At 50.7% G+C, this 27984-nt stretch overlaps 1 protein-coding gene across 1 annotated transcript; it reads left to right on the top strand.

Moving 5' to 3' along the window:
• Positions 1–543: 543 nt before the first annotated feature.
• On the top strand, positions 544–27984 carry HGD (homogentisate 1,2-dioxygenase; the record flags this gene model as incomplete). Its single annotated transcript, XM_082336699.1, has 16 exons — positions 544–613; positions 7257–7440; positions 7842–7929; positions 8117–8188; positions 10660–10748; positions 12461–12566; positions 16275–16334; positions 16785–16876; positions 17543–17577; positions 18780–18859; positions 18989–19088; positions 21410–21534; positions 22137–22241; positions 23442–23568; positions 27064–27245; positions 27853–27984. The coding sequence occupies 16 exons, from the start codon at positions 544–546 to the stop codon at positions 27982–27984; spliced, it is 1647 nt and encodes a 548-aa protein (XP_082192825.1).

Below are 27984 nucleotides of genomic sequence, written 5' to 3'. Positions count from 1 at the left end.
GTCCAGGTCTCCAGTTCGAGACTTTCAGGTACTGCTGTAATAAAATGATGGAAGTTCCCAGTTGTACTCATCTTCAGGCACCCACATTGTAATGGGGCTACATTTTGATCTGTTTTAGAGAAAACATTACCTAATATTGTGCAGCCAGGTTAGCTGAGTCTGTTCCTGATGACTCTGTGATAAAACCATTAGTGTCATGAAACCAGAGGAGCCCAGCTCAGCCCCTGAACTGTCCCTAAGCTGGGGGAGTTGGAGGCAGTGGGTCAAGGTGGCTCTCAAGCAGGCAAAAAGTCCCAGTAGAGTTTAGGAAAGGATGGGACACTTGCTTTCTTCGGTCATCACAACACTGTTGGTCGTGAGGCACCAACTCCAGCCAGTGCTGCCAATAAATAAGTCTTCCTGCTTTCCAGACAAGTCTTCAACTGCAGCTCTCTATCTCCATTTCCAAATAATTCCCCCACACGCCATGTCTCCAGGGCTGTATCTGTGCTTGCTTTGTTGCTATTTGCTCAGTGTTTGTCATGTGCAAAACAGTATGCAAAAATGACGACAGAACTGGCTCAGAACGCCTCAGCTGTGGAGACAAATGAACGAAGAAACAAAGAAGAAGCAGGTGAGGTGGTGTGGCCTGCTGTGGTGCTCCGGCTCTAGGGAGACAAGTGTGGTAGGGGAAGAGGAGATCCTATGTCCAGTTTTGGGGAAAGACCGATCAACGCGGCCTCAAGCTGCACCAGGGGAGGTTTAGGTTGGATATTAGGAAAGACTTCTTCACCGACAGAGTAGTCAGGCATTGGAACAGGCTGCCTAGGGAGGTGGTGGAGTCTCCATCCCTGGAGGTATTTAAAAGCCATGTAGATGTGGTGCTTAAGAACATGGTTTAGTGGTGGGCTTGGCAGTACTGGGTTAACAGTTGGACTTGGTGATCTTAAGGGTCTTTGGCAACCTTAACGTTTCTATGATTCTATGATTCTAACTGCAGCAGGTTCAGCAGTGGCCAACCATGCTGACTGGGGGGCTGGAGCCCACATCTTGTGAGGGACTGGGCTTGTTCAGCTTGGGGAAGAGATGGCTTTGAGGGAACCAGACAGCATCTTCCAATACCTATGGAGAGGTTACCAAGCTGATGGAGCCTGGCTCTTCACAGCAGTGCATGGTGGGAGGATGAGAGACAACTGCCATCAGTCGAAACAAGGGAAGTTCAAGCTGCATATAAAGAAAAGCTTTTTAACCGTGAGGGCCATGAAGCAGTGGAACAAGGTGCCCAGTGAGGCTGTGCAGTCTCCATCCTTGGAATTCTTCAAGACAAGACTGGAAAAAGTCCTGAGCAGCCTGGTCTGATCTCAGAGCTGACCCTGCTTTGAGCTGAAGGTTGGACTAGTGACCTTCTGAAGTCCTTTCCAACCTGAATTATCTTACGACCCTGTGATCCTAAGACTAGGGGCGACAGCCAAAGAAAACTAGCTCTTCCTCTCCCCCCACCAATAACCGCTGTCTCTTCATACGCCCCATCTTCTCTCTTGTAGCAGCCAGCCTCATTTGCCAGACCTTAAAAAGTGGCAGCTCTCGGTGGCTCTGATGTATTACTCAGGGTGGGGTAAGGAGGTGCTGGTTTCAGAGAAGACAAAGCAATTAAGACCTGTCCCTCCTGCAGCCCAAGCTCTCGCCGGCTGCTGTGGGGGCCACGCAAACTGGTAACTGCTTTGGGGAGGGAAGGCTTCCAGGATGCTCCAGGAGAGGAGGAGATGTTAACCAGGGTCATGTTCGAATGTCAGTGTGTGCCTCCCAGAGACTTCCTCCTGGCAGGACTTATAGCAGAGCAGGTCACGGACAGGGAAAAAAATATTGCTTTTTTTTTTTTTTTTCCCCCTGAGGAGAGATGAGAATTCAAAGTAAAAAAAAACCAAATAAAATCAATTGATTTTTTGTTTTTTTCTGCAACTTCTGGAAATGCAGAGCTACTTTCATTAGTATTCTGTAGCTAAATGCTTGCTGCCACTCCTTCCTCAGCAACAGCTTTCTTGAAAAATATTAATATTTCAGAATTTATAAGTTGCCCTCTCTAGCTCTAATCACAGGAATACAAAATCCTCCCCTACCTTTGGCCCCAAACTGCTGTGTAATATTGCCACATGGTGTTTCACAAATACCACTACCTTCACCAAGACAGAGATGCGATCCTTTCTATCCTCAGTGTACCATGGCTCAGAAGCATAACGAACAAATATTTGTTACACATTTAGAGGGTCGTATATGAAAGTTGCTAGAGGTATAATTCATGAAAGAAGCTTATAAAACAATTGCAAAAATGGCTTTTCTTTGTCCTTAAACACCTTGTTCTTTTTTTCCCCTGCCATGTGTGGGAACTACGACCCCTTTTTTAACATCTAAGGTGGAAAAGGAGCAGTGAGGGAACCCAGTCCCCCTTAATCCCCATTTGTTATCTTCAAATCGATCCTGGGGTTGGTTCGGCGGAGAAGGGCTGGCGTTTGGTTAAACACAGACTGGGCTGAGCAAACAGGTTGAAAACTCCCTTGGACTTTCTCACTTCCAGCACTGTCAGCCTGCCACCAGCCCGGCTCGGTCAACCAGCTCGCAGGCTTTGCTTGGCAGGCTGCTCCGGCCAGATACCTGCTTGGGGTTCGTGTCTGCTCCAAGAAGAGGAGGACCAGGAGGAGGATGACGGGCTTGCAGGTAGGGGGTCGAGTGCCCGCGACCCACCACTGCTGGTGGTGAACACTCTGCTGGCACCATTTTTTTGGTGTCTCTTTCATTTTAATGTGCCCCTCTTTTGTGTTTCAAGGTGCATTTTTAAAGTTCTCTTGGGATAAAGGATTTTTCTGTGTTTCGTCTATAAATAGGCTTTTTTCTCCCTCTTCTCCTCCTTTGGAAGTCATTCTTGGTCAGGTACAGGACCTCTTCATCGCAGGATTTGTCTTTCCCCCGCCCTCCACGCGCACCCCTCCTCCTGCCCCGGCTGCCGGGGGGGTGTTTCCCCCTCAGCCTATGAAATCTGGCTGGGAACATCTGCCCAGATGTTGCAACCCTGGCCGCCATCTTCCCTGGCAGCCCAGGGTTGCAGCGGCTCCATCCCGGGGCAGTTGCTCAGTGCCCCGCACAGGGCACGCCGGCACACCGGGGCTCCGGCCACGCTCTCCTCTCCGAGCCCCAACGGGGCAGCCAGCAGGAGCTTCCCCTGCCACCATCTGCCAGACCATAGGGGAGTTTGGGGAGAAGGGCGGGATGTGGCGGGTTTACGGCTCATGTGTAGCAACTCAAGGATCACAACCCCGACACCCATCGGCACCTTGCTGTGGCAGCGGGGGGCCAGCCGCCCCGGGGCCATCGGGGTGCGTGAGCAACGCTGCAGCAGGCGGGAGCAGCAAGGGCTCACCCCAGGAGCGCGGTGGGTGTCAAGAGCTTGTGCAGGACCACCGTGTTTCTCCCCAGACTTCAGGGCTGTCATTGTGACTAAGCCCTTTCCTAGCTCTGGATATGCCTGAGATATATGTGCGTCTTCCTTCGCCACCTTCTGTGATGTTCATTATTCTACATAGTGGTCTTTCTTACAGTCGTCTTCTTCATCTCTGAAGAGTCCTGTCTCCTCATACAGCAAAATTTTGCTGTGCTCATTCCTTGCTTGTCCCTGACTCCCCCAGCTCTCACCATCCTCTTTCAGCAGCAGGGCAGCCTGGCCCCCATACCACTTTGGACGAGCGGCCTGACAGCATCTTCTGTCTCCATCTCCAACTCGTTCCCAGCAGCGCCTAACACCTTGCTGGCCGCTGTGACTGTGGCTGCAGGCTGAGCACAGGTCTGCCCAGAGCTGGCCACGGGAACAGGCTGCTCTGCTAGTGCCTCCTCTCTGAGACGCCATATACATCCATCCCCTGTCATTACCTCTCCCCAGCCCATCTGCTCCTTGCATCTTTCCTCCAAACGCGTTGCTTCAGCCTTCCTCTCCTCTCCTCCCATCATCCACTCTTCTCTTCCCTCCTCCGCTGAGTGCCCTGACCCACCTTGGCACTGGGCAGGTCCTTTCAGGAAGGGTCTGGCCCTGGACCATCCCTGGCACTTTTGGAGCAGAGGGTTGGCGAGACGTCGGGAGATGGCAGCTCCTGCTGGAGACGTTGGCCCTGTGGCACTGGGGCAGCACCGGGGCAGAGCTCCGGTTTGGGTGCTTTGGTTTTACCCTGCAAGGAGACCGTGGAGCCCCACAGAGAGGGTGAAAGACCTGCCCTGCTCGTTGCCTCGATGGCTCATGTCCCTCTTTCTGCGGGTTTGTGTTAGACGCTCTGGTGTTGACTGGTCTGAGCTGGTAAAAAGTGCCATGCCTTTTGTCTAGAGATGAATGTTGTTTTCCTGTGTCCTGCAGCAGGAGCTGATAGAGAAATGTATTATGCAGCATTTGAAGAAGGGCCTTAATTATTTTGCAGTCTATGTGTTCAGACTTCAAATGCGTTTTTCCCATGCCTGCTGTCTAATCCAGTGAACAAAAGGTTATGGTTTATAGGTCAGAGCACGACACCCATTGCGAGCACTCTGCTTTGCATCCCAGTTATTCCAATCAATGAGCTTTGCTGAATTTTTTATGCTGTGCTGGGCTTTTATCTCTCCCATTTTATTGAAAAACAACAAAACAAAAACCAAAGTGGAGTCAGATGAATTCCTAAGATCCTGTTTGCATAAAAAGCTGCAGGATCTCGAACAAAATAACAACAACAGTAATTAAAAGCAGAAGTGAAAACAAAGGACCACAGAGAACTTTTTGTTTTACAGAGAAACCACCTGCCCAATTACCAGAATAGTGCCCGTCAACCTACACAACATGAAGACACCTAGAACATGGCTAGCAACTGTGGAGGCCAGGCAGACACCTAGAGGGAGGTCACTTTGGACTAAAAACATGGTGCATTTCATGGAGAAGGGTTGGCTTCCATCTTTCCAGATCGTTTTCCCCCAGGAAGGATGCTCTGGTGTGGGTGCCGGGCAGAAAGGGGTCATTTCCCCTGGCTCGGGGCCACCCTGTGCAACACAAACTGGGAGGTGGGCTCAGAGGGTCGGCAGGGAGAAGGGCCGTGGTGTGCCTGGCCCTTGCGCCGCTGCTCCTGGCCGACCTGCATCAGCAGGGTCCCCGCGTGGTGCTGCACAAACCCGGAGCACGACGCCTCCGATGCACCCAGGGAGCTGCTGCGGCGCAGCTATTTTTGGCAGCCCGAGTAGTGTTCGACACTAAGGGCATGGAGAGGAGAAAAGCCTCTCTGAGGTCTGCCACAGGGAAAGACGAAATAAAACGAGTGAATGAGAAAAGCCACGCTGAACATCCAGGCAAAGCCTTGGAGCCACACTCAGGGTGATAGATCACCGGTAGGACGACGTCTCCCCTCCCGTGGCTGCAGTCCTGCCAATGTCTTTTTTTCAGCCCTCGATGCAGTAACCTGAGGATTAATTTCTTTTTTTTTTCTTGGCAAGGAAGAATCGATTTGACCAAACAATGATGCAGCAGCTTCTGCCCCCACTATCAGGGCAGCGGGGCAATGCCACCCTCCCCCAAACACCACCTCGTCCCCGACTCAGCTCCCCTGCCCTGACGCCCAGCCTCCTGCATCGCTGGGCGACGACCAGCGGCTCTGCAGCCCCTGGCGAGGCGCAGCCGAGGAAGGCAGCAGCTCTCCATCCAGCCCAGTGGGAAGCTGCCTGCATCGCTGCACTGGCGAGCCAGCTGCCCGCGTGGGGCCGGGCAAGGTGCTGTGCAGCACCAACGTGGGCACGGAGCAGCTGCCAGCACGAGATGCTTGCTGCTGAGTTGGCTTTCTTTCCTTCCCCTGGCCCAGCAAGCAGAAGCAAAGGGGTTTGGGGGGATGTGGATGGGCAGGCCAGCTGTGCAGGTCGCCAGCTTTTTAGCCTGAAGGACGGGGGATGGATTTCTCACGGCAAAAGCTCTCTGCCTCCTTTCCCCTTCACCCCAGCAGCGTGGCAGGGGGCTGCTGGGGATAACACACACTGGTTACCAGATGCACAAACCCACCAGAGAACCACAGACTGTCCCCTCCCAGCTCTCCACCAGCTTCAAGCTGAGCATTTTGCAGATGATGCTTAGCAAAGCAGCCTGCACGTTGCATTAACCCTCTCCTTGCTGTGCTAATGGCAGAGCCTGCTGGGCCTTGCTGGCTATGCCTCCAGAAAATCAGCACGCCCCTCTCCTCCTCTTCCCCCTTTCCTCCTCTTTCCATCAAGGCTGCCCCGCAGGCAAATGCTTCCACCACCTTTACGCTGCTGGTAGAGGAGGATGCAGTGCGGAGGTCTCAGTTAATTCTGGAAGTGCTGCAGTCCCATCAGATAGTGCTGCATTTCCATTTAAAAGAGGGGAGGGAAAAAAAAAAGAAAGGAAAAAAAAAAAAAGAAATGCTCCAGTACAATACATTTGCCAAGGCTGCTTAGGTGACCTGCTGCTTTGCATATCAATATGCTCCTTGCAGAACCCAGCGGAGAGCAGAGTCCTAGCGATGTACATTCATTTGTTCGTTTGTAAGAAGGAGAGAAATATCCTCCCTGAACCAACAGAAACCGAGATTTTCAGGTTCAGGCTAAGCAGGGCTTCCAGCCAGCCTGGCTCCCCTGGGAATGGGCTTTTCTTACAGGTCGCTGAAAGGTGCCTGAGGAAAGCACACGGTTTCCCAGGAGGTTTCAGGTTTGATCTCTGAGTGTCTGCTACACTGGGAAATTTCTAGGGAGGGCTGCAAATTAGGCAAGGCTGAGAATCCCTTGGGGAAATAACCCAGGCGCTATAATAATATAATAAACCAGGTCTGGGGGATTTGTCTCTCCGCCCTTGTGTCAGACCCCTGCCTCCCGGGGTGTCGCACCGCACCGAGGGAGGGTGCCTGCCACTTGCCGGGGCTTCTCAGCCCTGGAGCCCCCGGCAGCCGCATCGCAGCGCCGCAGCCGCCCCGTCGCAGCAAGCGTGCATGTGTCAGCCAAGGGTTGGGACTCCTGGGCTTTGCCATCCCAGCGCCGCTGTGTGAGGCAGACGAGGAGCCCGGCTACTCTTGCAGTTGACGGAGGGGAGCATTAATATTTAACTCTCTCCCCGGGCCACGGAGCTGAACCATTGATCGCTGCCAAAACACCTCGGTGTTCATGCAGAGTTCAACAGAGTTGCTTCATGCCTTTCTATAGCATCTGAAGGGACTGTATTTACATTTCTGTCAGCGCAAAGCTAAGGTCTCTGTTATACCTGCTTCCCTCGTGTGGCTCAGGTTTACTGTGCGGCTTTTCTCAGTGCCACAAAGCTGGGAGCCGCATCCTCCGGGACCCTGCGGCTTTTAGCCATGCTCTCCCTCGGACCACAGCAGCTGTAGGCAGAGCAGGTATGGGAGAAGGTCCCTTCGATCCATGGGTTTCTCAGGTACACATCGCCCTAGAAAACCAGATTATCACCTGGTAATGGATTAATTCTTGCTTACTACCATGGTTCACGCCCAACTGGGCGATACTCACTTAGGGCAAACCAGTGACATGGTTTAAATCCCAGCTGAGTTTCCTTTCCTCCCTCATCCCAGCTACGTCCTGACCTTTTTCTTGATGGTCATGGGGATGTATCACAAGAACCTGACAACCAAATGACTCCCGGTTTCAATCCCTGAGCGCCCGAGGGCCATGACTGAGTGCACGAATTTGCAAGGCAGTCTGCAGATTTTGGAACATCCACAATTCAAGTGAAGTCAGATTTCACTTGGACGGTGCTAGCACACCTCCATAATGTTGGTGTACAGTTCTTCCTATTTGCGACCCTGTTGTTCTTGAGTCTGACTGTATATCTGATATTTGGCTTATTTCTCAAGTGCCTGCATGGTGCAGAATGTGGTCAAAATGTACGTGCAGATTCAGCAGAAGAGCAAATCCCGTCTGTGCTTCCCAGTCCACCTCACGGTTAGCTAACGAAGCGAAGCCAGGAGCTGTGAAAGTGGTCTGTGGCAATACGCAAGTAGATGACTTGAGAAAGTCTTAATGCATACAAAGAGCCTGGAAAAAAGCACGGGAAGAGGTGGATGGGTTGTCTGGAGAGGTTTTGCTTGTGTTTTCAAAACACTGATGAGTTGTGTGGTTTATTTTACAGTACATGTCAGGATTTGGAAATGAACATGTTTCTGAGGATCCACGCTGTCCAGGAGCTTTACCAGAGGGACAGGTACTGAGATTTTTAATGTGCTTTATTAAAATGACATGGAATAGAGCGAATATTGGTTCCCTGGGCTTCTTTTCACCTTAACGTGTTTCCTTTCTCTCTGCCACCACAAAAGTCTCCAGGAGCCTTCTTTATGCAGGACTGGAATAATAAGACGCGGGCAAAAATCAGAATTAAAGATTTCCATTCATACTGTCTGGTTTTAAGTTACTCATGAGCTTCCAAGTTTCACCTAGGGAGTTAAGACTTGCCTAAATTACCTCCACTTAACACCATTTTTTCCAAAAGGAGTTTGCAATAGAAGTGGCTCAGCCACACTGAGAAGGAAGAAGCCAGAGCAGAAGTTTGAAGCTTGGCAGAGAGATGTGCTCACGCAGGAGAGGCGGCTTTCGGGACTTCTGTAGGAATCAGGTTCGATGAGGCAGGTTTATAAGCCTTTGGCAGGAGAGCAGCTTCTTCGTAGGGAGGGGACATGAACACTTGGAGTAATAAACCGACAGATTCATTCTTAAAAGTAACTAACTTCTGAGCATGTTAGATTAAAATAAATTATGTTGGTTCTTTCTGTTTAAAGAAAGGAATCACGACCCATGTGATGCTAGCCACTCGGTCCACAGAGGCAAGAACAAAACCCTGAAGAATTAAAGCTCTCTCATCTCCTTTACGCTGGTCTCCTTTACACCAGCACACATTTTGGGGCTGACCGTGCCCTCCCTTGGATGCCCTGTAATCCCTTGGACTTGGATGGCAGCAGCCGACGCTCAGTCGATGACATCCCTTGGTGCAAGTCAGCTCCTCTTCATCCTCTGTGCAAAGGGGCCAGCAGAATTAAGGTCAAACAGGGAACTTCACCCTTCGCTTTTCCTGAGTTTTCTGGATCTCCCCAGTTCTGACGTTTTACACGTTGTGTGCCAGTGTAGATAGTAACACACAACACTAGAACACCTTAAATGCATATATATGTCCCCTAGGTCTGCATTGCAGCCTATGGTGTGTCCACAAGAAAGAAAAACCGCTGTGCTGGATCGGACTGATGGCTCAGCTGGTGCTGTGTCTTGTTTCTGAGATGGGCTATAGCAGAGGGGTGGAGAAAAGATGTAAGAAAGAGGCACCTTAAAACTGGGAGATCAATAGCGGTGACCGCTGGTCTGAACAGGCAGTGGGCTGTGGTGGATGTGTTCCTCGTGATTTCTCAGAGCAGCACCCCTTTCCAGGAGAGGAGAACCCTCCGGCTTCTGCTGGAGGTACCCTCATCTGGACAGAGTTTGGACTCGGTGTCAAAAGAGTTAATAGAAAAATCTGAACACGAGTTAGACAAAAAAATCTCCAGTCCCAGGGGTGGATCCTTTCTCTTCTGCAGTATTTATAAAAGACTGGCATCTGCAGTAGTGCTGGCTAAGATAAAAATGACAAGGGCTATTGATCCCCCTGCTTCACTGCATACCCATACTGAGAAGATGGAGTTTGAGGGCTGGAAGCTATGTGCATTTTGAGAGCTTTACCTCTTCCTTCTGCCCACCTGTCAGGGCAGCGTTTGGTACCGTATGGATGGCTGATCCGCTCAGCCGCAGCAGGATGACAGGATGATGCTAAACTAGACCTTGCAGGAGGGAGATGGGATAGCGAATGGTGTATGACTGTCCCACCGGGGTATTTCCTGCAGTTCTTGGATGCCTTTGCTTCTTGCTGATCTCTGACAAATAGATGCTGGCCTACTTAGATCAAAATGTTTTGTTTCTGTTCTCTGAAAGGGAGGACTCTGTCCTTCACTTATGAACTCACAAGGGCTGCTAAACCTGTGCTAGTCATATCCATGGCTCTGCAAAGGGGAAAGTGCCCCCTTTGTACGCCAAAGGAGGGCTGTCACTGTGCAGAAGCCCTGCAGAGAAGCAAAGGCTCCCACACAGGTCACTGCCACTCTTGGGCAGCAAACACCACTGGCAGGAGAAATGGGTATTTAGTGTGTAGGAGGGAAGAAGCAAAGGTGCAGCGATTGCGAGTCTTTATCAGCTCTCTGGAAAGCCAGACAGACATGATGCTCTGGAGCTGCCCGTCTGAACACTTGATCTCAAAAAGATTTGTGCCTAACAACAGTCTGCTTTGCAGTCTGTAAGTGTTGGGAATAATCCCCTTTTCCCTGACACTCCTATCACCGACCCTACTGAGCACTGCCCTGTACAGCTTGCTCTAGCAGCGGGCGTGTTGCCTCAATGGCAGTGCCGACTCCTTAGGGCACTTCTGTGGCCTCTTGCATGCAGGAATGGGGTTTGGAGTCTGGCTGGTACCCTCAGGGCATCCAGCCTCATGGGAGCAAGAAGATGTGACTGCCAGGGCTGATGCACAGACTCGGGAGCACAGTCCACCCCATGGCATCGGGGCACCGGGCACCTGCCGCAGTGCTCTGCCGTGAGCTCCAGAGCTAAATCCCATGCCGCCGCCTCTCACTCCTTATTTTTCCTTCTCCTCCCGTTCAGAATAACCCGCAAGTCTGCCCGTACGGCCTGTATGCTGAACAGCTCTCGGGCTCTGCCTTCACCTGTCCCCGGCCCACGAACAAGCGAAGGTACGGCGAGCCCCGGCAGCGGGTGGGCGACGTGGGGCGCGTGGGGCAAGCAGTGGGCAGCGATGCCTCTGTGCCACCAGCGCTTTCTGTGAGCCCGGGTGGGTGAAAAACCTTCACCATGTGCTGGCGGAGGGGCAAGGGCAGAAAACCACGGGAGAGGGAGTGGAAAAGCTTTGGTGGGGCAAGTGGGTTGCAAAAATGCTGTGAAAAGGGGTGTCAGTATGGGGAAGAAAAGAGTTTTCTGAGCAAGGAGGGGAGGGGGTGTTCATGGGGGCCTGATGATCCCGAGGGGTCTGTGTGCTGTGCGAAACAACCTCAGGGTCTCAGCCCTGATACTATTGCAAAAACATCACCGCTGCGAGTGGCATGGGTAAGCACGACGGACAGTGTCAAAAACAAGCCTCTGAGCAGGACTCTTCCCTCCTCCTAAGGGATGCTCCTGCATGCTGGCCATGGCCGGTGAGGCGCCAGCTCAGGCTGTACCCGTTTCGGGGCTGGCCAGGGGCTCAGACCAGCGCCGGGCACCCAGCACACTGCTCGCTACCCCGCGTTCCCAGCAGTGCTGGGGACAGCTTGTTCCAACTGGTAGCAAACGTCCCGGAGCTCTGTCCCGGTCGTCGTGCTCCAGCCATGACCAGATTGCAGAAGACGGGTTTCTCATTTTGCTTCTCCCACGGCGGCTTTTCTGTCCCTTCTGTTGTTCGTTCAAATGAAAGGCGAATGCATCATCTGAGCTGCCTAGCAGAGCTCTGCTCTCCAGGCTGGTGCCAGCTCGTGGTGTGCGTGGGAAAGGGATGAATCATTGTTTGCTGCACGAAGATGTCCTTGATGGAAATTTTCCAGCTCTCAAGGGAGAGCTCCCTCCTCCCCTCTCCCACCCACCCAAACTGCAACCACCGCTGTTAACACATCAAAGGCATTGGCAGCCCTGCCTAGCTCAGGCTTTCCTGATTACCTCTGCTCTCCTGCTTGATTAAAAGCCCAGCTTCAGGCTTGGCTGCACCTGTGCACGGTGTGCGGATGCCGGCCAGGGCCACCGGAGTGGTGGGGGTGGCAGGGGCTGCAGCCATGGACACAGCAGGCAGCAAGGAAGGAGAGTGATGGTCCCAGGCAGTGATGGAGGCATGGGGGACCTCCTACAGCAATAGGAAGCATCATCCCACATAAAACTCTGGTCTTGGCGGCACGGGCTCACTGGTGGTCCTATGGGTATGGCCAGTCAGGCATAGGATGCTACTGTCAGTAGTCCATCCAAATTCAGATACTGGCTGTGACCTTCTGTCTCCTGAAAGCTCCTCTGTACTTTCAGTTAGATAGCGTGCTTGCCCCTGTCTTGTCTGAGCTGCTTTGTAGCTGTGTTTAAATAGGCTTTTTTTCCACCTCAGAGATTGCTTTATTTCAGCCACAGATAAAGGTGTATTTTTATTTTTTATATCCATATATATATGTGTGTGAATATAAACATATGTAACTATATGTAAACACAAATATAGCCATATACCTACATAGAACAGCATATATTTGTATTTAGAGCCTATAATCCAAAGCTATCTCTCTGGAAGCCTCCGGCTGTGAGCTGGTGTTTGATATTTAATACACCTTTTGGTCCAATTGCCACCAATGTAAGTGTTATTCATGCCTTTAGGAGCTCAATCAGCCAGCAGGGTTTAACCTCTTCCCCAGGCTAATCCAGGTCTTTTCCTTCTTTGTAGCTGGCTGTACCGGATCCTACCTTCCGTCTGCCACAAACCCTTCAAACCGCTCAGGGAGGGCCACTTGACACACGACTGGGATGAAGTTGAGCCTGACCCCAACCAGGTAACCATGCTGGAAAGAGCCCTGGTCCTGCCAGGAGGGCAGTCAAATATTAAGCTAACCAGGGGTGCAAAGGCACTGAGCTGCAAGAGGTCTGAGGAGAGCCGTAGGGATCTGGGGGTCTGGCCAACACAGGAGCTGGGTCCTGACTGCCACCCGTTGTTCCCTACCTATGGGTCATCCAAGGAAGGACAGCCCTCGATGCGATGCTTGTTGCTTCCCACCTCGACGGACGCTTGTGCTGCTTCCCAGCACGGCCGCGGTGTCACAGGGTTTGGTCTGTGCTATCTAGCATCTCCCCTGGGGGCTCCTCTTGGCCACCTCTCAGGCTGCTCTCTCTTCCTCTGCAGTTTCCCCCGTCAAAGGCCCACCATGCCCCAGCCCAGCAGGCAGAGCAGCAGCATGTCTCTGCCATCCATCCCCTCCTTCCCTGCGCTGTCGGAGAGGCTGCTGGCTGCCAGCCCGTTTCCCTGCAGCCTCGTGGGAAATCAAGCTTCATTCTGGAGAGTCACGCAGAGACACGGCATTTGTCTTCCTCTGTTACGGCCTTGCCATCATCTTTAATCATGATTTGTTCCCTGCCAGACCCAGAACATTTGGCTTTGCTAATCTGACTCTCTCCTCCTGCCATTCTCCTCTCAGCACCACCTCATGGTCATCGGTTTTTACTCCTCTCAGGTTTTGCCCTTTGATGCATTATCATTAGCTAATTTCCAGACCCCCAGCAGCCTCACCATGTGTCTAAATACTTTCTCAGCTCCGCTGGAATGTTTTCCAGCCACTGACCAAGGAGCAGTGACAGGCTGGCATTTAGGTCCCTTTGGTGCTCCTTCCCAAATGAAGCTCCAATGACTTCTGCTACCACCTCATCCATGCCTGAAGCCCTTTCGTAGCCCACATCTACCATTACGGTTGTTTATGATTACGGTAATTCCAAGATGCCCGGCTCTCAAGCATCTCAAGCCATTTACGCGTAGTACATCCGTTACCTAAGGGAACAGCAACGAAGCTCCTGCCCGCTCTCTCTCTCACCGCTTTCGATGGCAATCATCAAACCCAGAGGAGTTATTTCCTAGCAGTAAGTGGGAGCCGTCTTCCTGCCTTCCTTCTCATCCTCTCTGAAGCAGAGCCAGAGACCAGGTTCCGTTTGTTGGACGAGACCGACGTTTCCCTGCGGTGCTTTGTTTTTTGCCCAGCTCACCTAAGGTGCTTTCCCGATTGTAATCCCTTGAAAAGGATGGCCATATGGAGGTACCTTATGCAAAGATCATTGAAGTCAATGGGAAAAAATATCCTTTAACGCTGCCCAAAGACAATGGCAGAATCATAAAAGGCACAGGAGACAAAAGAGAAAAGGGGACAAAGGTGATGAAAAAAATATGGGCTGGCACCTGTGCAAGAAATGGTGAAACAGAAGAAAGCTCTCCAGCCTGGAACAGAGATGACCAAGGAAAGCTATGATTGAGAGGCAGGGAGAAAATTAATACCAATAATGAATGTCACATTAAAAAAAAAAAAATGAATGCATAAACTGTGAAACTTCTTGCCAGAGGATCCAGGTGGGTTCAGAAAGTGATTGGACCAACCTTGGAGAGAGAAAACCTGTGAAGTAATAGTGAGCACAGAGGTGCCGTATCTCAGGAGGCTCACGGATCACACAGCAGGGAAACAGCTCTAAAAGCTTCCCCATTTTAAGCACCTGGCGCTGGGTGCCACTGGCTGTCTTGGACTTCTCCTCTGGCTCAGGGCGCTCGTTCTTCTCTTCTTGCATCGGTGAGACCCAAACACAGCAGAGAGGCAGCGGACGAACAGCGCACGGAGCCAGGCAGTGGATTTGCAGTTTGCAAGCGTTGCGGAAGAGAGGGGCCAGAAACCATTTTCAGTTGCGACCAACGGGCTGGATGACAAACCGCTATCCTGCTCTCCTCGTCCCACGGGAATGACAACTGTGGAGGTGTCCACAGGGACCAAAGGGAAACTGAAGCTGTTATGTAGGAACTGCACTATACTTATTACTTCATCTGCAGATGTACTGTCATCTTCCACATTCCTCAGTGAGAAAATTTGCTTCCCTTTAGACCATCTTTATACCTGACATTTCTTTCTCTTCTTTTGCCTGTTGTCCCTCCTTCTCTCTTTCCCCCCCCGGTCTTCTCTCTTTGTGTCTCCATGTGTCCTTTCTGTCAGTATTTCCCAATGGTTTCTGTCAACTGGGTCCCAATTCCCAACCCCGAAGGCTTAAAACAATCATTAGAGGAACAGTTCACATTGAGATGCCACCACTGGCCTTCACAGCTGCCATGAAATGAATGGGAGCTGGGGAAGGTCCCACTGCTGGGGGTGGCAGCAGGCTCTGGAGCACCTTTTGACCATGCTTTGTGTTGGCCCTGGTTCATGTCTGGAAGGCTGTCTTGGAAACCAAAGGAAAACATGCTTTAAAGAAGTCCGAAAGCAAAACCTGAGGTTCAGCCCTATCTTACTGGCTCATCTGTGAGGTGCCAATACCTCGCAACGGTCAGATCTGATCTGCTGGTGGGTGCATTTGGTGCCTCCAGAACACGCAGCTTCTCCAGCAGTCTCTTCCCTTCCACCCTATGGAAGCTGTGGGGCCAGGCCTGGGGTGCAGCTGATTAATTAGCGATGAGCCCCTGCTTCGCTCAGCCTTACTTGCAGATGTACTTGCTGGGCGCAGTTGCCTGTTTCCTCCCGAGGCTGGCTCTCCAGGAGAGCCTGACAAGTCACCTGGGCACCCACATTTTGATTTGGGTTTGGAAAACTTCCATGAGGCTTGGGGGAATTTAATATCTTTGTATCCCTTTCAAATTTAGCTGAAATTTCACATAGTTCAAAATTTTGGGGAGCAGCAGGCACAGGCACACAGTGCCATAAACTTTGTTTTCTCAGGGCACCAGCCTGAAAACATGTCAAGAGCTGCCGGGTCGGGTAGCTAAAAGCAAGAAAATGTTCTCATGGATGCCCAGAGTCACAGGCGCTTTCATCTGGGGTCAAGCGCATCGATGCAGAGGATATATCTGGCAGCTGGCCACATCAACATCCTCCTAATTTTGGGGTGTTTGGGTTGGTCTGCACTGAATCCTCCCAGTGAGAGGCTCTCAGCCACAGCACCTCATCCCCAAGAGCTGCAAAGACCCTTAATATGACACTAGCAGTAATAAATACTTCACACTCCTCTGGCACCTTCTGCCTGAGGATCTCGACAGGCTTTGCAAGAGGTAATTAGTGCTGCTCGCAGCTCCCACTCACACAGGTAGAGACATTTCTGCTTCAGATGTGGGGAAAATGAGGTGGAGCAAACCGGAGTGTTACGCTCGGGTCGTGGAGGGAGTGAATCATCCAGCGGAACACGGGACCATGACAATTCAGCTGTGGAAAGCCGGCTCATCTGAATTTCTTTGCTCTCAACAGTATTGTTAGGAATAGAGGAAGAGACGGCTTTTAAATAGGGTGGGTTTTTTTTAACCTTGGCACTACACAGGCCTGTCAATTATTTTACAAAATTAAGATTAAAAAGGGAAAAAAGCTCCATAAATCAATAGAAACCTGTAAACCAAATTAAGCAAGGCAAAGAGGAAAGAGAAAGCTACCTCAGGAGCGGGGGGGGGGACAGAGGTCTGCTTTCTTTTGATTTGCCACCATTTGCATTATAACCACTGGCATCGCTTTTTCTGCTTTTTGTTTGCTGCAATCTAGCTGCGATGGAAACCTTTCGAGATCCCGAAAGCCCCTCAGAATAAGCTGGACTTTGTGAGCGTAAGTTGGGGGACCAGGGCATCTGGGCATCCTCCATCTCTGCTCCACCTCGGGGGGTAGCAGAGGACACGGGATGCTCAGCATTGGGCTAACAGCAGCGGGTTTGACACTTCTGGGCTTGCAGAGCATCTGTGGGAGGGGAGAGGATCCCAGATTTCAGCCACCTGACAGTAGACTTGATTTTCTTCATTGCGTTTCAAGGAACTCTTCAAAAAAGCCCAGTCCCTGGGCTGGAAAACACCAGCTTACACAGATTGCTAAGGAAACCTTGAGATATTAAAGTAAACCCAACATGTTTGGCCAAAGACCATATGCGGACAGGCTGGTAGCAGCACGGGAAGCAGGGAGGGGGGTGAGCCCCAGCAAAGAGGTGGGATGAGGGGAGGAAAGGGGGCTGGCCTCTGCCCCGCCACCCGCCGCTCACTCCCGGTGCTTTGGGTTTGCCCGCAGGGACTGCACACCTTGTGCGGTGCTGGTGAGCCCAGAGGACGCAATGGCATCGCTGTCCATATTTTTGTCTGCAACACCTCCATGCTCGACAGGTCAGTGACTGCTGCGCCGGAGGCTCGGGCTGCCCCGGGCTGGCTGCCTGCGTGCGTACGTCTGTTGCCGCTGTGCTTGAGTCCAGCTGCTCCCAGCAGTGCTGTCTCCACGTCCCTGTGTTCCTGCGTGCACAGGCAAAGACGTTCATGGTGTCCATGGCAGGTGTTTGCAAAGCAGGTTGTGCTCCATGGCCAAGTACTGGGGGCGTGGGTGGGGAGCCACCAAGAAAAGGAGGGAGCTGGGCATGGGGATGCAGCAAGAGGGGATGTGTTGGATCCGGGTGCTCTCGTCCCAGGGACTGGAGCTGCTCCTCAGAGGTCAGCACGCATGCAGCCTCTGATGGGCATCACTACCCTCTGCAGCGGCTCATGGGGGAAGTCAGCCCTGCTCCCCAGTTTACAACGCCTGATGCACCCATGGCCACAAAGGCAGGGACCTGGCAGAGGTCGGAGGAGATCCTGCTTCCAGGCCATGCACATTAAACCTCCCTGCCTCCTCTCCACTGGCCCGTATATTGCATTCACTGACTTGCAAACAGCATTTCTGGTGCCGAAGGAGAGACCTCCGCCACGTCAATCTCCCAGCTCAAAAACTCCCCAGCTGTGGTCATGGTGTGTGCCTGGGACTTACAGCACCCTGACCTTCCCGTTCTCCTTTTTCTTTAGATGCCTTTATAACTCGGATGGCGATTTCCTAATTGGTGAGTTGATGCTTCAGCTTTTCCTTTCCCCCACAAGGGTCTATCATCTGGATTGCCACCTGCCTCCCTCTTGCTCCTCTAGAGCCTGGGCCCAATGGCCAAGATTGGAAGGGAGGGTTGGCTTCACCCTCATGCCACCCAGATTTGGTGGTCTGGCACCAGCCGGGCTGTTGGGCGGGTTGCACCGCTCCTGTGCAGCTCAGAGACCTCAACCTCTGTGCCAGACCTCAACTTTGGTTTTGAGCAGTGACCCAGCTTCCTTGGCGTGGTGCTCAGGGATCCTTTCCCAGCGCTTCCCAGACTGGTATTAGGCACGCCACAGGCTGAGGTTTTCTGGAAAATACAAGCCTCAGGATTTCTGAAAACTTGACAGCTAGATGCCTTCATTGCTTCAGTCCAAGAGTATTTGGCACGGCAGCTTAGCTCCTGCGCTCTGCCAGCCTCAGGCAACCAGACTGCCACGGTGAGTGTTAAGCTTGGCACGTAAAGTGCGCACATGCCAAAAAATATTCTGAGTGGTATCAGAAGCCTGATATTTGCTTGTGTCTTTCTTGACCGAGGGACAGAAATGCCTTCGGGTCACCAACAGAAGCAATTCTCCCATAAAATAGCTATTAAATTGTTCTCATTCACCTCCCTCAATACTGTGAAGTAAAAATGCTAGGACAGGTTTTGTAAATCTGCTAGTTTTTCAAGTCAAAATGTGAGCTCTCCTGTGCCAGGACAGTCCAGGAAAATAATGCAGATGTTAGTGTAGCATTGCGTCTACCCTCAGGAAGCAGGGAGTATTAGCTATTCCCAGACTTCTCACACTGCCAGGGTCATGAGGATGGGTACATGCATCATTTTACATGAAGATCATGATATGGACAGGTAAGGCCCGGGATATATCAACACCCATTTATCTGGGCTTAGCATCTGTGGCTCAAACCCGACGTCAAGGGGATGCGAGGTGACGGATGGCTTAACCTCACACAGGCGCCTGCTGTGACGTGGGGGCCACGGGGCTGGTCTGACAGCTCTCCCTCCGGTGCAGGCATCTCTGCTGCAAGGCTCTGCATGGGAGAGGGAGCCCGGTCCTGCTGTGAAGCAGGGTCAGAAAGGGCCCATTGCTCTTCCCTGGAGCCCGAGTGCTCTTGGTGGACAGAGGAAGGCATTCACCACGTCGCTTCAGCTCCTCTGCCTGCATTTTGTTTCCACAGTGCCCCAGCAAGGGAAACTCCTCATCACAACCGAGTTTGGGAAGATGCTAGTGGAGCCCAATGAAATCTGTGTCATTCAGGTAAGGGCTGACTGCACCTTGCCTGTGGCTCAGAGCCTGATGTTGGAGCAAGCCAGCTCCTGCATTCAGCTGTTCGTGGTTTGTCAGGGAAGTCCTGGGAGGATCCTAGTATCTTCCTTTGTTTTCCAGCAAGGAATGCGTTTCAGTGTGGAGGTGTTTGGAGAGACCAGAGGCTACATCCTGGAGGTGTACGGGGCACACTTCGAGCTGCCTGACCTGGGACCCATTGGTAACAATCTCCGATCAGTCCTACAGTGAATTTCATAGAGACAGCCAGGAATTACAAGCCCCAGCCCATCCTTTTATCTCCTGTGTAATACATCCGTGCACCCGCTCCTTCCCAAAAATGCTTTCCATCCCAGCGCTGTTATTCCCCAGCAGAGCAAGCATCCCCCTGAAGAAATGTGACAGCCCAGTTGTTCCAAGGTTCCCCTGGGACTGAAGGGACCATTTCTCTCCCCCTTTTCCACTTTGTCTCTCCCTTTCTGATCTGGGAGTTCCCATCTGCTGGCTCTGAATCTGGTCCTACCAAAACAAATTCAAAAGGCCATCATCGCTGATGCCCCTTACTTACAGGTATGGCATAAACTGGAGTAAGTAGGAGATAATTTACCTGGTAAAAGGAAAGGCAGATTTCAGAGGCAACAGATATTCTTGAAGCCGCATTTTAGATTTAATCCAGTGCTTTTCCCCCCACCTCTGTGAACAGAGGTGCCTTAGAGCTCTAGAGCCTGCAGTGCCACAGTGTCAGAAGCTGTTCTCCCTGGAGAATTCAAAATCAGTAAAATGAGCAGCACAGGACCGGAATCAGCAACACATTCGCACCTCTGTGTTGTGCTGCCAGGGCGGATCTGCCTTCACTGAGCACAGGTCTAGCTCTCCCATAAATCACAGATCCTCTGCCAGCTGCCTCCTGGCCCGTGCAATGTCACAGATCGCGAAGGCCCAGCCTCTTGCCGTGACAGAGACATTGCGAGGGTGCACGGCATCCGAAGCCCTGCCATCCCTGCTGTGATTTCCCAGCCAGCTTTCCAGAGGTGCTCAGCTCAGGATATTTCACCTTCCTTATCCCTGGAGTACTCACCTCCAAACTTTTCTTGCTGAGAAAAACACCTCCTGGTTACTGCTACTAAGATTGTCTCAGGGAAAGGAAGTGAAACTGAGCTAAAATAACTACAAAACCGGTACCAACAGTTCTCCACTCTCAGACTGTTTTTGGGGTTGGTTGTTTTTCATTTTAGGTTGGGTTGGGTTTTTTTCCCCACTAGACTGGGCTTGTTTTATAGCTCTCTGAGATCTAAAAGACTGGCCATGCTTGAAGGAAATTGCCTAGGTATTATCAGTCAGTAACAAGCTTGGCATGGCCCATCTGCATGCAGAGGGCCTTTGCAAACATCTCATGGCCATACTGAAACTGAAGCCGATCGTTCTTGCGGTGGGGAACCAACCCAATTTACAGCCATTTAATGGGACCCCGAGCACCTCTCCTGTGTCATGTGCTGACTACATCTCTCTCCACATCAAGCCTACAGTGATTTCTCAGCAGCTTTCCTTTCAGCCAGCTGAGGTTACCTGCCGTCACCCACTTCGTGCGCTCTGTGCCTCCTCCACTTCATTATTGATATTGTTGCCCCAGCCTGTTTGTAACAAGTTTTCCCACTAGCTGGTTTTTCAGACACTGTTGGACTGGGTTTGGGGGGGGGGGGTTTTAGGTTTCCAGAAGGCAGGAATCTATTATAAGGTTTACTTTCTGGAGAAAAGAAAATGAGTGCACTTGCCTGTAAACCTTTTCAGGAGGTGGTAATTATAAGAGCTCCTCTTCTCACCACCTACCTGCCTTCCCCTCAGAGACCAAGATCCTTTGTATTTCAGTCTTACTTTATTCTAACTTCACTTTTCACTTGAAAAATGACAGCTGGAGAAAAGCACTGACTGTTAAACCTTAGCAGCAGGTAGTAATGTCTGCATTTTTATCCAAGAAATTCAAAACCACTTTGTAACAATAATACTAATGAGAAGAAGAATACTTCAGCACCCGTATGGTGCTTTGCCCTTTGAAAATGCACTCCTCACGCTAGCCAACCCCTCAGTATGCCCAGAGTCTATAGGTATCACCATCACTATTTCATTACTCTTTTTGCAAGCATTCAGAAATGTATTTGGGCCCCTCATGACCTGCCTCGTAACTTCTGCATGGCTAAGTGTCCAACCAGCAGGATGTCCAGGAACAGAGAGTAATTCACCCTCCATTTTTTGCTTAATTCCTAGTTGTTACATGCCTTTACTTGAGGATGAAGTACTAATCTTGTTCAGAAGGGAACTAGGGGAGACCTGTCACATAAGGTGAGCATGGACTTAAATGCTAGGATGTATTACGATTACCTACTCATAGGAGCACAAGAATACATGACTACTTCAGGTCTCATGGTGGGCCAAGAAGCAGTAAGGTCATTCAAAATGCAGAAGGACAACCACGAAGCCGGGAAATTGCACCAGCCGCTTTGCTTGCGGGTTGCCCAAAGAGCTCCGACATCTCTTTTTCTGTCACAGGAGCCAACGGCCTGGCCAACCCACGTGACTTCTTGGTGCCCGTCGCGTGGTACGAGGACCGTCAAGTGCCGGGGGGCTACACGGTGATCAGCAAGTACCAGGGCAAGCTGTTTGCAGCCCAGCAGGTGAGGATGCCCCGGGAGAACAGGTAACACTGAAGCGCAGCAACTGCCAGTGTGTGGCCTGGGATATGCAACCCAGTAGCGTGTATGTAGTCTCAGGAGCTCCTGCTGGTTTAAGCGGAGCAGGGCTGAGCCCTTGCCTTGTTGGGTCATTCATCTTCCCAGTTGAGGCTCCTCAGTCTGGAAAAAAGGGTTTGTGAAGACTTGGTTGCCCAAAGACTCAACGATGGTCTTTTTGCCTCACTGTTTCCTTATGTTTATAGTGACAGAGAAGAAAAGAGGAGTTGGGGCTGCTGTGAAAAGCCAGGGTTTCCTTACCAGAGAGCCAGCGTTGCAGCTGGCCTTGTCCAAGCACTGCCTGAGCACTCGAAAGCCCTTAGAGACCAAACCCCAGAGGGAGGGCTGAGGCTCACCAAGTGGAAATGCTGAGGAAAACCACGTCCTCGCAACGTCGGGCTGTGCCTAAAGGGCTTTGTGCTCCAGGTGCTGGTGCACCTCTCACCAGCACTAAACCCATTTTTAATTTGGGAAAGAGCAGTGCCCTGCATATGTGCAGCAAGTTGGAAGGCTGTGTATGGTAACCCTCTGTCTCTTTGCTTTGGTAGGATTTCTCCCCCTTCAATGTTGTAGCCTGGCATGGGAACTACACGCCATATAAATACCATCTGGAAAAATTCATGGTCATTAATGCTGTTGCTTTTGACCACGCGGTAAGTTCTGGAGCTGGGCAAGACAGACCAATGCTGCGTGCATACCGTACCATCCAAACTCACCCTAAGCTCCAGGGGCTCAGCACCTGTTAAAAAATATGTGGTGCTCTAAGAAACAGTGTGAAATCTCTTGCGCTGCTTTCCCTGGGCCCAAACGAAGCTCCTGTAGAGAAAGACAACCTCCTTTGTGGTACAAAGACATAACTCGAGGTTGATCAGCTTCTTAAACAGCTTTATGCAGCTTAGCACAGAATTTCTGCGCCCTGGAGGATATACTGAATACTGAAGCCAACACACACTGTGCAACTCAGCAAAAAGATTTTTTGCTTCAAATTCTTGCCTTGATTTATTTCTTGCAATTGCACAGACTCCTTCCCCTGGTTCCTCTGAGCCCAGCACTGATATTCGTTCGAAGAGCTGGCAGCTTTCATTGCAATAATTTCTAGATCTTATGGAAAATAACTAAAGCCAAAACTAATGTGAGCAGCTCTTCTAAAAAGGAAACCAGCCCAGTGGGAGAGGTGCCCGCAGCGATGCCATCTCTTGGCGCTGCTTCTGCAAGTGGGTGTACAAGGAGACTGGAGGGTTTCTAGTGAGACAACTAACAGAAAGTATTGTTTAAACTCCAGAAAAACCTGCCAGGAGAAGGATGGTTTTGGGATCGAAGCCCAGAAAATCACTTTACTGGACTAGAGACTTCAAAAATCGTTGAAGCAAGCCACAATTTCTCTGCACTTTGTTCTCCCTGTTTGTAAACTAACAGGGCTGTGAGGCTAGATGCCTCCAGCCTGATGTTCCTGTCCTCTGTAACCGGCTAAGGAAGAAGAGGTGCGGTTTCGTGGTAGGAGGAGTGCTGGAGACCGCTCCTGGGATTACAGTACCCCACCTTGCGGGGCTGTCCCTCCCCTGCATGGGTGCCGTCGGCTCCAAGGGCATCATTGCTGGGGCAGGGAAGGCTCTCCAAGGCTGCCTAAAGGAAAAACCATCCAGTCCCATCACTTGTCTCCCATGTTCAGCAGGGGATTGAGATGCTGGGTGCTGTCACACAGGGTCACAAATCTCACCCACACCACCAGGTGCAGGTGGTAAAAGTGTTTTGGCAAGGGAGAGGCCGTATCAGTCAGGTTTACCGGCTGGATGGCCTGAGCAGATAGCTCTGAGCCCTGCTCTGTTTCATGCTTTTTGCTTTGCTTTTTTCAGGATCCTTCTATCTTCACTGTCCTGACAGCCAAGTCGACCCGTCCTGGAGTGGCACTTGCTGACTTTGTCATATTCCCCCCGCGATGGGGGGTAGCTAACAACACCTTCCGTCCACCATACTACCACCGTACGTCTGCCTTTTGTTGGTTGTGCTCGAGTACAGGACTGCAGGGAAAAAAACAAACCTCCATTTATTTGAGAGCACGGGCAGGGAAGAAGCAGTCTGATTTGTTGCCCCTGGCACAGTTAGAGTCAGCTTCTTGGAGTCAGTCAGTCCTCCCTGGAAAATGAACAAACCCAAAGACGTTCCTATTTAGAGCATCTCAGGAAAACTCAGAGATGATGGGCTGGTGGTGTCTGCATAGATGGATGCATCTGGACTCAAGGGGCTCCCGCTGAGACCGGGTGCATATTGAACTTGGCATTGCACAAATGCATCAGAAATTGTCTTGTCAACCAGCCATGAATTGCCTAATATCTCATTAGAGTACATAGATAAAGAACAGCAGAAAGGAAAATATGACATCACAGGCGGTGAGAAGCAAAGCTGGCCAAGGCCACTTTCAGGGTGAGATCAAAGTTACAGCAAAGGATTGAGTTGGCTCTCGTGAGCCCTTCTTCACCACCTGCAGAGTGATGGAGGTACCACTGGCGTCTAAGAAGCCAGAGATCAGGAGCTGGGCTCCTTCTCAGGCAGTTGGTTGATTTTGGGGGGATTCGGTTGCCATCACCAGAGCTGGTTTCTTTTTGGCAGTTTTTTGGTTTCGTCTTGGCAGAGCATGGCCACATATTGCATTGAATGGATGCTAGAAATCCAGTTGCCCACACGGGATTGCCCTTCCAGGGTAGGGATGAGGCAACCTGCTCTATGAGACTGAGGGGGAAAGCTTGCTCATGCACCCTCTTCTGTCAACAGCTAAAAGGCCCCATCTCAGAAGCTATATCAAGGTCACACTATGGTCACTTTGAAGTGCTGAGAGGCTTTCTGCACACTTACTAACCACAGTTTAATGGCCAGCTCCTCCTGCTACTCAGACGTATTTCCAAGCATCTTGGGGGCTGGCAGAATTAGTGGTGCTTGCAAGGCAGCTGTGCCGCCGTCTGAGTAAATCCCACAGGCAAAGTCCTGCCCTGTCATTCTGCTTTCATTCCCAATAATGAGTGTGACACGGAAACATGCCTCCTGACCCGCTGGGATAGTGCCAGGTCACAGTTACCTCTTTTATTAGACCCTAAAAGGTGAGACACACAGCCGGTTTACCACGATTAAGTTGCTGCGCATCAGCAGAGCTGTGCTAACTTTCCACAGACACATTGTGTTGAACAACACGAACTTGTTCAACCTTGCTTCATCTGTGGTAGAAGACGGCTGAAATAATTCTCGTTCTCTTGTCTGTGTCGTGAACTAAGAGTACCCATGCAGACAACTACCACAGCTACTCCCTTGACAACAGTACCTTGGCCATAGGCTTGAGCACTAAATTCATGATGAGCAGGTTGGTTGTCTACTCTAGCCCAGCCACGGAGGGGCAGAGCTTGAGCGGGTAACGCAGATATCGCAATAGTCAATTATCAAGACACTGCACGTTAGTTCCCTCTGAAATTAGTGCAGTGATGAGAATCTTGTACCACTAGAAAGGTGTAACGGGACAGAGCAACTCTGGGATAAAAGTAGCACAAGGTCAGTGCTGCTGAACTCTCCTCTCTCCAAATATTTTACAAAAAGCCTACTTTGTTTGCCAGAAATCCCCTGTTGCCTCCTCTTCTCAGGTGCAGTGGAAAGCCGGTGTTTGGAGAACTCAGGTGCACTCAGAGCGATGGTTTCCGTCTTGCCTTAACTTTGCCCCAAGTATAAATATAGCAATGGTGGTCCAAAAATTTCCCCCCAGACACTGCAACAATTTCACATACAAAGGTGGCTGTGCAGCTCATAAATACTGACTTCTCTTGGTCACCTTTCTACATCCCTGGAGGCTGTGAATTACTCCTAGGGTCTTTGGACCACAAGTTGAAAAATGTGTCTGATGATAGAGCTTTTATACCATATATTGCATCTGTGTCTGGGAGAGTACTTGTGTGATTCTCATTACAGTGGGACCTAACATCTAATGGCCACTAAGGGATTTTAACTTCACAGCATCCTGCTTGTAGAGGACAACGCTATTTTACTGAAAGGAAATGGAGGCACGTCTAAGTTCTTGGGGTGATGTAGGAAATCTGCGAATGAGTAAGCAACTGGACTCAGCTCATCTCGTATGTCCTAGCCTGGTTTCCTACTCACCGGCCCATTCTTCGTAAGCAATAGTATGAGTCCTGTTGCAGGCGCGTTGGCGATCCAGCTCTTAGGGTCTGTACAGCAGTCTGAGTGCACTAAGTGGAGTACATAGAATCACAGAATCATAGAATCGTTTAGGTTGGAAAAGACCCTTAAGATCATCGAGTCCAACCATTAACCTATCACTGCCAAGCCCACCACTAAACCATGTCCCTAAGCACCACGTCTGCCCGGCTTTTAAATACCTCCAGGGATGGAGACTCAACCACTTCCCTGGGCAGCCTGTTCCATGAGCGAGTTCAATGAAAAACCCATAATAATCTGGTTTTACATGAGATACTGACAACTTGGGATGAAAATTAATAAATGTTTGCATACATATATAGGCCAACTCTGCTTTGAGCTAAATTAGTTTTGTTGTTAAACACTTCAGACCCTGGATTGTACTTAACGAAGACCGAACTAGTGGTTGAAAAGGGCTATATATAACATAGCTACAGAAGCGTGTCCTGGTTTCGTAAAAACTGACCACTAAGCAGAAAGTTGCCATATTGTTTAGTCTCATCAGGTCTACTAAAGCTGAAAGCTTGGGATGGCAGTTGTTAAAGTACTTCCCTTACAGGAAGCATAACTCAGTAAGTACTGGATGATTAGAGATAGATAGCCATCCTTACCTAAGTTAGTGGTATATTACTCCATTGGTTTCAGAGGGTCTCCTTAAAAGTATTCTTCCTTGGGGAAAGATGAATTTGGCTCCTTGTCTTTGGCCATACAGTGGCTCTCAAGAAATAAGTAAATAATGCATGAATCAAAGGATAAGGTACTGAAGCGCCTGGCTGGACTGGAGGCGGGAGAAGAATATCGAACAAAATGCTTTCAAGTTCATAACCTGGGACAGCAAACCAGGCTCTCTCACCAGACTGCCGGCCAGGCACACTGTGCCTCCGTGCCCGCAACACAGGGATGGTTATATTGAACTTTATTTCCAGTGCTTTAAGATCTCTAACCCAAGTCTGTAAATATCACGTTACACCATGCAGTCTGTATGCAGGTGTACTACTTACACAGCTTGAGGTGGTAGGAAAAGCACAGGTCTACCAACATCAATGCACCTTCATTAGGGAGCTCTCAGTTTCAGAATCCAGATAATTAAGAGTGGGATACATCCTGTACAGCTTTACAAGCATCGCCTGCAGGATCCCTGATGTCCTCTCTTGCGATGTCCTGCTTAGGAACCTCCACTCCACCCACAGCCCGACTTAGCTCATGGGTTTCAAGGAGCTCACAGCCCAGCTGTGATGTTTCCAATCACGCTGCGTTGCAACCTCTTCTCTATGTCTCCTGCAGGGAACTGCATGAGTGAGTTCATGGGGCTCATCAAAGGCCACTACGAAGCAAAGGAGGAAGGCTTCCAGCCCGGAGGGGCCAGCTTGCACAGCATGATGACTCCTCATGGGCCAGATGCTGACTGTTTTGAGAAGGCGAGCAAAGCCAAGCTGGAGCCTGAGAGGGTTGCAGAAGGGACCATGGTAAGGAGCCAAGGGAGCCAGTAAGATTTCGAATACAGCACGGCATCCTGCGGCTGTGCCACTGTCAAAGTACAGCCCAGCTGCTTGCTGGCAAGTTGGAAAAGTCCTTGGAACAAACGGCTGCAGCATTCACCTCCCTTACCGATCAGCACCGTTCAGCTCCCAGGAGCTCCCCTGGAGACAGGCAATGCCAGACAGCTTTGATCATCTGCCCACATAAATTGTTGCCTGAGCAGGAAGCTGGGAATTTTCATGCTGATTAATTTAATTTTTGTCTTAGCCTATGGACAAAGAAACAAAACCCCTAACTGTCCTCCTTTCTCCACCCACTAAAATCTAATGATGATCATCAACAGACCTTGAACTAGAGCTTTTGGAACCTCACCTTCCTGGGTATGCGGGGAATCCAAAGTCACTCCGGAGACCTGGTTAATACCAGCATCGCAATGCCAGCTCTGAAGTGCTTTCTCCTCCTGGCTTGATCGGAGGCAGAAATTGGCAGGGCTGGACGGTGTGTGCAACTCCTGTTTGTGATAGAGCAGAGCCACCTGGCCTGGACGTAAACTTGCACTCTCTTGCCCTAACCGACCTTCCCTCTTCCCAACAGGCTTTCATGTTCGAATCGTCCCTCAGTCTGGCCGTCACCAAGTGGGGCCTCCAGACCTCCAACCGCCTAGATAAGAACTACTACAAGTGCTGGGAACCTCTGAAAAGCCATTTCAACCCTAAGTGCAAGTAA

Source organism: Platalea leucorodia, assembly GCF_965183815.1.
Source record: "Platalea leucorodia genome assembly, chromosome: 2".
NCBI classification, from domain to species: domain Eukaryota; kingdom Metazoa; phylum Chordata; class Aves; order Pelecaniformes; family Threskiornithidae; genus Platalea; species Platalea leucorodia.
The sequence above is the reverse complement of the archived record's forward strand: the minus strand, read 5'-3'. Positions and strand labels throughout refer to the sequence as shown.